Genomic DNA, 9695 nt, shown 5'->3' with positions numbered 1-9695 from the left:
AAACTCCCCTTATCTCACCTGTCCTGGCTGGAGGAAAGGAACAGACACTTCTCTCCAGCAGTCTCCAGATCCCACTGCCAGGTTTCCCCACATGAACTTCAGCTGCAGAAAGCATAATACATGTTATTACACTCAATGCCATATTATATTTACCCTTTCAATGGAATGTGAAATATATTTTGGTAATTATGTTTAATAAAGCTGAACTAATCAATATTTATTTACATGAGCAATGGCTCATGTAACTTGCTTTGCGAAAGAAGCAAAGAAAGAATTATCAATGACACTACAGTCCACTTTGAATCACTTCAGTTCCAGTCAGGTTTATCATTTCAAGGCCACTGTTTAAGCAGCATTAGACAGCTGTTTTCAGTGAAAAAACTTAAATACACAGTACTGAGATGAGATTTGCAAATAGCTTCTTAACATAATTGCACCTGAAGCATGGAGCTAAAAGAAAAGTGAATGTTGAACTCAAAGACCCCAGATGGTCACTACTGCTAATGTGTGCATTGGCTATGTATGATGACAGTAAGTTGTTCAAAGTGCTACTTTGCTAACCTTTACAGGATTTTTTTTTGTCTCCCTGAATCAATTCAAAAACTTGATAAAGGAAAATGTAATCCATGTGTGTAACTGCTTTTCCTGATCTGTTTTTTCTTTTTCCTTCTTTTGATTTTATTTGAACCCGTTTCAATATTTCTTATTTATATATCTGAATTGTCTTAATTGTTTTTATACTATACATTTTACATTTCACATTGTCTGAATTGGTGTGCTGTCTTGGCCTGGTCTCCCTTGGAAAAGAGATTTTTAATCTCAAGGGACTTCCTGGTAAAATAAAGGTTAAATAAAAAAAAATAAAGATCACAACAACAACCAAGGTTAAGATTTTACAGCCACTCTTGTGGCTCTATGAGGTTATACTTGGTCACAACAGTTCTTTGGGATCAATGCTAACATCAGACTTCAAACACATTAACATGCTGCTGTGTAGGAGGAAAGGCTTACTGCCACTGTAGTGTACTAAGGAGCAGAACATTCCAGAGCAACACACAGATTCAAAGACCCTCTCTCAAAGCTGTAAATTTGGTAAGACACCATTTCAGAAGACAGCTAACCCAAAATTCACCTCCAAATGGAACATCAGCTGATCGGATGTTTACAAATAAAGGACCACTCATGGCACTCTTGGAGACAACAGGATGCCTCGTACCTCCACTAGAATCTGATAAGGGACATAAAGTGTCAACTGTGAGGAAAACCACACCTCTGCAGGATTGGCATTCTGACATTCTGATCTCCCAACCTAACACACAGAACTTTCTACACAGGAGTGAATAGAACAGTTTAAACCAGAACATTAAAGAAATGCACCATCATCGGAGTGACGATCTGGACTCAGCCTCTGATAAGGATCAGGACCAGGATTCAAGAAAAACACATTGAATCTGAAGTGCTTGTGGAAGATGCACACACATGATACCAACACCCCACCCCCACCTCCACTCCCACCTCTCTGTCACAGACTACAGACAGCCATAAAAGACACAGAGAGACTTTTTACTGAGAATATTTACTCCATATGTCTTCTTTTTCTTATTATCAGTGACTGTATATGCTTTTATGTTTAACCATGTTATAAGTTTACCTTCATGTAGCCTAAAGTCTACAATTTGTAAGTTTATTCTTATATTTACACATTTTATTATTATCTCAGGAACCATATGAGATAAACATATGGTGTTTGGTGTCATTTTTATTCAGTGTTATTTCAGATCTGTGATCACCATAAATGTTGAACAATTGGAATTCTACATTTAACAAATGAGCTAAGAGTAAGTTATAAAGGTAGTTGGCCTCTGACCTCTCCTGGAGAGTGAAGCTTAATAGCACACCTTGGGAGGAACACATCCATGATTGGTTAGATGCTGATTTGAATTTGGCACACTGGAATGCAACTGAGTTTTTTTGAGTTTTTAGTTGGGCTTAGTTTTAGTTTTGTTTTTGGGCTTTTTGAGGGCTTTTGAAAGACTTGGCTTTATGAAGAATGCAACTTGGGCTTTTAGAAAATGTCTTGTAACTTGGGCTTGTAAGAATGGGCTTTTCTTAAATTGATAATTTCCTCAGGCGCTTGCCTGGAGGAATGGTGCCCCTAAATTAACGAGTGCAATTTTAATAATAAAGTGTAGTTTCTACCATTTCTACACGTTCTGCTACACCACTAACAATTCAAGATATTAGTAAGCAAACATCTGTGATTAGTGTTAAACACAAAGAACAGCTAAGTGGATAAGAACTTTGTTAGGTTTGTAGATATTGGGTAATAAACCAAAGCACTGGATGAAGTGTGAAGCAAAATTCACAACAATCTGATTAATACTTGTTGAGCTTTTTGAGTCTGGACCAAAGTGGAGGACTGACCATTCAACTGACATTTCTATCTCTGGACCCACACTGCTAGCACTTCACAATATCTGCTCAACCATCTCCAATTTGCCTGAAATTTTAAAGCCAAAAAAAATTATTTAGATCTTTACAAAGATATCTGTGAAATTTCAGCTTCATATATTTAATACATTTTGTGAAAAAAATGTGCCATGTTTATTCACACACTGTAATTTGAGGCTATCTTTGAACAACAATATCTCAGGAAATGTTAAAGATAAAGGCCTTAAAACACCACTGTTATTTTTTATCATACAAATAATTAAATATCTGCAAAACTAGATAAGTAGATCAAAGAGTCTCTGATTAAGGGTTATTATAAATATACATGTACTCATACTTTCTGCACATTGTCCAGCTTGTCACATTGGTCTTGATAGCCAAGTTTATTCCCAGGGGAACAAAAAGCAAGAGAATCCCTTTTGAGCCTATCAAACAGTTTCCACACTGATCATTAGAATAAATTTACAATTACAGTCTTACTCACATAAGTACATCAGATTACCATAAAATATGAAAGACATGAACATTTCCCAAAAGAAAAATCCCAATAGAATTTACAAAGAAATTACTCACAACTGCATGCCAGGCCTCAAGCCTTAGTTGTAATTGGAGAAGCACTTCGAAACTTCAGTACTCTCTTCTACTTGGATTAGGCAATCTAGCAATATTTCTGTCTGTGCTACAACTCACCATAACTAGTTATCAGTCATGGAAGTTCAAAACAATTTTTCTACATTTTTCTAACCAATGTTTCATACAAAAAAGTATTCTATATGTTTTGCTATGTATTATTGTGACATGCAACTACATATGGTTCAGAAAATATCACTACTTGACTTCTGTATTATAATTTTTTTCTAATGTGTGCTTAAAGATGGGACTTTCCATGACAGGTTCAATATTTTTATTCAACTCACCCATATTCAGAGACTCTTTGATCTACTTACGTAGTTTTGCAGATTCTAAATCAGTGATGTGATGACAAATATCAGTGGAAACTTCAGGCCTTTATATTAAAAGTTCCTAACATACTGTTCAAACATCGCATTTAATTATTTATGTATTTGGCACCTCGCACTTTTTGTAAGGATAACATATACTTTTTTAATCTGAAATTTTTACCAGTCTTTTTATCTATTATCTCTGGTATGTTGGATGTGTTGTGTGTATAGCATACTGCTTGTGTTTATAATGTATGTTATGTTTCTGTGTACGTGAATTGTATGTACAGTATACACACACATGCTCTGGCACAAGTTCCTAACAGAAAAATAAAGTTCTTTGAATTGAATTGAAATTTCAAGGTGTGAAAAAATGTGCTCAACCAGGGTGAAAACATTTTTATCTGAGGCAGTCAATCAGTCTAAAATTCCACAGGTACCATTTTATATATTCATAGTTTATAATTAAAAAAAATGACAAGCAAATCAGAGATGGTCAAGCAAAAGGCCCTTGATGACTTGATATGGAATGACCCACCAGTAATTCATCCTCAGATGATGAGCTCCGTTTGGACACTCCATTATAGTTTTCTCACCAAAGCAAAACAAGGGCAAAATGCTTGTCTTGGGCATAAACCTTTTTACTAAAATTTCCCCACAAGTGAAAATTTTTCCAGAATAGACTACTGCACAGTATTATACCTTAGTATCAGCACCCCAGCTGATAGTTCCTGTGTTCCTCATTTTCCAGTACTTGATAAACTTGGTCCCAGGACGCAGTCGAGTTCCATCAGGAAGATTCTCATCCATAAATGTAGCCATCATGGCTGGAACCACCAGGGGGCAGGGACGCTTTGGGCGGCTGAGCAAAAAATAGATACCTTTTATCCTGCTGTTATCTTGGGTTGTACTTTTACAAATATTTTTCAAGAGTGTTCAGATTTGGGCTACAAGGTACAATCAAAAAGTTCAGAGTCTGTGTCCTCAAAAATTAACTCTACCTGACTTAAATTTGGCTGCACTTCTTCTCAAAGTAGTCACCTTGTGCAGCAAAACGCCACTCCTAGCACTCGTGCCATGCTTGGAATACTTTCTCTGTAAGTGCATCAATCATGCTCTGTGAGCAGGAGCATTAACTCATAGCGCCAGAGTTCAGATCGTTTAGGTGTAATGTTCTCTCTAAGATACCTCAGGACAATAGAGCAGAACTCAGCATTGACAGTTTGACCTTAGGAAAGGAATTCATTGTGCACAATTCATTGACCCCCCGATTAATCTCCACCTTATCGTGTTGGAGGGGTTTGAGTGTCCCTGTGATCCTGGGAGCTATGTTGTCTGGGGCAATAGCCCCTGGTAGGGTCTGCCAAGGCAGATTGGTCCTGGGGGAGGGACCAGACAAAGAGTGATTCAGAAAACCCTGATGACAACACCCAAGAAGAAAGCCGCTACCTCGCCCGGGCTAGGGAAACCGGGGCCTCTCCATGGAGCCAGGTCTGGGGGGGGAGCGTCAGAGAGCACCTGGTGGCCGAGTCTTGGGGCCCTGTGGGGCTCGGTTGGGCACAGCCCGAGAAAGTAACACGGGGTCGCCGCCCAGTGGGCCCACCACCCACCAGGCAGGAAATCGGGGTCGGGTGCTATGCCAACCGGGCAGTAGGCAGGAGCAGCTGTCTAGGTGCACCGCCCCTTGGTGGCGAAGACTAGCTTTGGCGACGTGGAACGTCATCTCGCTGGCGGGGAAGGAACCCGAGCTGGTGCGGGAGGTGGAGCAATACCGGCTAGATATAGTTGGGCTCACCTCTACGCACAGCAAGGGTTCCGGAACCCGAATCCTGGAGAGGGGTTGGACTCTCTCCTTTTCCAGAGCTGCCCAGGGTGAGAGGCACCGGACAGGTGTGGGGATACTCATGAGCCCCCAGCTGAGCGCCGCTTTGTTGTAGTTCTCCCCGGAGAACGAGAGGGTCGTCTCTCTGCGATTTCGGGTTGCAGACGGGAAAACTCTGACTGTTGTTTGTGCTTATGCACCGAACAGCAGTTCGGAGTACTCGGCCTTCTTAGAGTCTCTGGGTGGTGTCCTTGAAGGGGTACCACCTGGGGACTCCATAGTTCTCCTGGAGGACTTCAATGCTCACATGGGCAATGACGGAGAAACCTGGAGGGGGGTGATTGGGAGAAACGGCCTGCCTGATCTGAACCCGAGCGGTGTTTTGTTATTGGAGTTCTGTGCTAGTCATGGATTGGCCATAACAAACAACATGTTCCAGCATAAGGTTGCTCATAAGTGTACCTGGTACCAGAGCACCTTAGGTCAAAGGTCGATGATCGACTTCATAGTCGTATCATCAGACCTGCGGCCGTATGTCTTGAAGAGAGGAGCAGAGCTGTCAACTGTGTCAGGCTGGCTGCTGCCAAGCCTAGGTAGTGCCCTCCCCCTCCCTCTCCATCTTCTTTCCTTTTAGGGCAGTCCAGCAGTGCAGAAGGAGCGACAGGTGTTCCCCATCTGCCACAATCAGTCAGCTCAGTAACAGGTGGAATACAATCAATCAAGCTTCACCCTTTCTGCAATATAACCAGACGCCACCCATCTCTCAGTGCCGGATCGTGACACAGCTCATATTGGTTCACAGCCTGTATTACCAGCTATTCTGCTTGTTGTTCTACAAACCTGTTAACCTCCGTTGTCCTCCTTTGTTCCAGTTCTGGACCCACCTGCTCCTGCCTTGCACCACCGTTCTGCTGTCAACACTGGATCCTGGTTATCGCTCCAGAAAAGAGGAAGCACTCACCTGAGCCGACTCCCTCCTCCTGGCGTCCTTCCCTACTCACCTGTCGCTACTTCACGCCATCCACCATCTGGCCCAAAGCATGCTGCTCCAAACCTTCGCTGCCACCGCTGTGAACCAGTTCTGAGCATCACTAGTATTATTCGTGAGTTTGTAGTCCTGCCGTAGTTATAGCTCTCTTTAAGAGCACCATTAATAGAGAAAACTTCTTTCGTAGTTATTTCCTGCGAACCTTGCAGAAGTAATTTCGTTTCATGTTTTTGTATTCCTGAGATTGGTCTTTCTTGCCTAGGTGTTACCTACTGTGAGTTAGAATTATTATTTAGTCTAGTTACAGTACCTCCCGGCCCCTAGGTGCCGCAGTAAGATTCAGAGCCTATTGCTCTCTATTTCCGTTTCCTGTTGTAGTCCTAGTTTCTGCTTGTAGTCCAAAAACCCTTTGTAAATAAAATCTGTGTTGCATTCAAAGACCGTCTGTTCATTTCCTGCACTTGAGCCACCCTGAACCCTGTAACAAACTGATCACGACCTGGTGGTGAGTTGAATCTGGTGGGGGAGAAGGCTTCCAGACAGACCTGGCAAACCCAAACGTGTACTGAGGGTGAACTGGGAACATCTGGCGGAGGACCATGTCTGCGGGGTTTTCAACTCCCACCTCCGCAAGAGTTTCTCCTGCATCCCGGGGGAGGTTGGGGACATGGAATCTGAGTAGTCCATGTTCAAAGCCTCCATTGCAGAGGCGGCTGTTAGGGGCTGTGGCCTGAAGCTCACTGGTGCCTGTCGTGGCGGCAACCCAAGAACCCGCTGGTGGACACCGACGGTGAGGGAAACCGTCAGGCTGAAGAAGGAGGCCTTTCGGGCTTGGCTTGCTTGGGGGTCTCCTGAAGCAGCCGACGGGTACCGGTTGGCCAAAAGGGCGGCAGCTGCAGCAGTCATGGAAGCAAAAACTCGGGTGTGGGAGGAGTTCGGGGAGGCTATGGAGAAGGACTGTCGGTTGGCCTCAAGGAGGTTCTGGCAAACCATCCGGCACTTCAGGAAGGGGAGGCAGGGTTTTGCTCAGGCTGTGTACGGTTGGGGTGGAGAACTGTTGACCCGTACTGAGGATATTGTTGGGCGGTGGAAAGAACACTTTGAGGAACTCCTGAACCTGGTAAACACGTCCTCTGTGGGGGAGGCAGAGCCTGAAGACTTGGGGGGGATCTACGTCCATAACCGTGTCAGAGGTTGCCGAGGTAGTTAAGAAGCTCCTTGGTGGCAAGGCGCCAGGTGTGGACGAGATCCACTCTGAGATGCTGAAGGCTCTGGACATTGTTGGACTGTCTTGGTTGACATGTCTCTACAATGTCACGTGGGCATCGGGTACGGTACCTGTGGAGTAGCAGACCGGGGTGGTGGTCCCAATTTTCTAAAAGGGGGATTGGAGAGTGTGCTCCAACTACCGGGGTATCACACTTCTCAGCCTCCCCGGGAAAGTTTACTCTAGGGTGCTGGAAGGGAGGCTCCAACCGATTGTTGAACCTCAGATTCAGGAGGAGCAATGCGGATTCCATCCCGGTCATGGAACAGTGGACCAGCTCTTTACTCTTGCGGAGCTGCTGAGGGGGTCATGCGAGTTTGACCTGCCAGTCTGCATGTGTTTTGTTGATCTGGAGAAGGCCTCCGACCATGTCCCCCGAGGGGCTCTGTGGGAGGCATTGCGGGAGTATGGGGCACCAGGTTCACCGATACGAGCCATTTGGTCCCTGTACAACCAAAGTGAGAGCAGTGTCCGCATACTCGGCACAAAGTCAAACTCATTTCCAGTGGGTGTTGCACTCTGCCAGGGCTGTCCTTTGTCTCTGATCCTGTTCGTGGTGTCCATGGACAGGATCTCAAGGTGCAGCCGGGGTGAGGAGGGTGTCTGGTTTGGGGACCTCAGGCTCGCAACTCTGCTTTTTGCAGATGATGTGGTTCTGTTGGCTTCCTCACATCATGACCTTCAGCGCGCACTGAAGCAGTTTGCAGCCGAGTGTGAAGCGGCGGGGATGCGGATCAGCACCTCCAAGTCCAAGGCCATGGTTCTCTGCGGTGGATTGCTCTCTCTGGGTTGGCGGGGAGTTGCTTCCCCAAGCAAAGGAGTTCAAGTATCTCGGGATCTTGTTCACGAGTGATGGGAAAAAGGAGCGTGAGATGGACAGGCAGATTGGTGCAGCATCAGCAGTAATGCGGGCATTGTATCGGACTGTCGTGGAGAAGAGGGAGCTGAGCCATAAGGCAAAGCTCTCAATTTACCAGTCCATCTGCGCCCCAACCCTCACCTATGGTCATGAGCTCTGGGTAGTGACCGAAAGAACAAGATTGCGGATACAAGCGGCTGAAATGAGCTTCCACGGTAGGGTGGCTAAGCTCAGCCTTAGAGATAGGGTGAGAAGCTCAGACATCCGGAGGGAGCTTGGAGTAGAGCCGCTGCTCCTTCGCGTCGAAAGGAGCCAGTTGAGGTGGTTTGCCCATCTGATTTGGATGCCTCCAGGGAGACTTCCTCTGGAGGTTTTCCGAACACATCCGCCTGGGAGGAGACCCCGGGGCAGACCCAGAACACGCTGGATGGATTATATATCTTGTCTGGCCTGGAAACGCCTCAATCCCCCAGGAAGAGCTGGAAAGCATCGCTGGGAAGAGGGACGTCTGGAGTGACCTGCTTCGCCTGCTGCCTCCGCAACCCGGCCCCGGATAAGTGGAAGTCAATGGATGGATGGACAATTCACTGAGTGTTGAAGAAAATGTTTAAGTATGTTTTTAGTGCACTTTTGGATACTTTGATCTCTTGCACTGGAGAGACCGCTGTTGGGTCACTGGGTAAAAGCCTAAGATCCAACTCTCATAACCAGTGACAACCACAAAAATGAAAGTTGGGTCATTTCGAGCCTGTTGACTAAGACCCTCGCAGACCTCAGTATGCTGCTGCCTTTGCAGATCTATCGTGAAATAGCAAATGCACACCAGAAATTTTCTGAAAACACTTGCAACACAGATCCCAATGCTAATTTTGTGCCACCACATGGAATTGCCACCACATGGCAACAGACTCAGAACATTTTGATTGAACCTCATCTCAAATATTTGAAATGTGCACATGGAATAACCTACACAAGTGGTTCCCAGTGTTTTGTTGATTTCACTTTCACCCAATTTATTTAAACCATTTTGTAATTACTTTTAACAAAGCATTTCAACTAAAAGTTTATTAATCGATATGATGCTAGTTATTTCAGCTACTTTTTACATTTTTTAAATTATTTTTCGCCATTTCATCATGTATTTCATTCCTAAAATGAACTATATTGTTAGCTTTCTATTGTAACTTATCCTTTACATTTTAAAATTTGAAATGCTTATGCATTACTTCCAGCTATTTTGTCTATTCATCCATAGAAAAAAAGCTAAAAGTTAACCTTTTCAACTTTTTTTCTATTTTGACCAGTTCACATAGTTGTTTACCTTTCTAAGTGCTATCTGGCACTCATAAAACATGGTGATTAGGTAT

General features: G+C 44.3%; 1 protein-coding gene across 5 annotated transcripts in view; it reads right to left on the bottom strand.

Annotated features, from left to right (window-relative positions):
• nbr1b (NBR1 autophagy cargo receptor b) overlaps positions 1-9695 on the bottom strand; it is a 184892-nt gene that overhangs the window by 106777 nt on the left and 68420 nt on the right. For all 5 annotated transcript variants that reach the window (XM_055005231.1, XM_055005227.1, XM_055005228.1 and 2 more), the window contains 2 exons: positions 4095-4254; positions 19-102 (listed from right to left, as the gene is read on the bottom strand). In XM_055005231.1, the coding sequence (XP_054861206.1) occupies positions 19-102; positions 4095-4254 (244 nt within the window). The remainder of the gene's footprint in view (positions 1-18; positions 103-4094; positions 4255-9695) is intronic.

This window comes from Amphiprion ocellaris, chromosome 19, assembly GCF_022539595.1.
Source record: "Amphiprion ocellaris isolate individual 3 ecotype Okinawa chromosome 19, ASM2253959v1, whole genome shotgun sequence".
NCBI lineage: Eukaryota > Metazoa > Chordata > Actinopteri > Pomacentridae > Amphiprion > Amphiprion ocellaris.
This window is presented reverse-complemented; position numbering and strand designations above follow the sequence as displayed.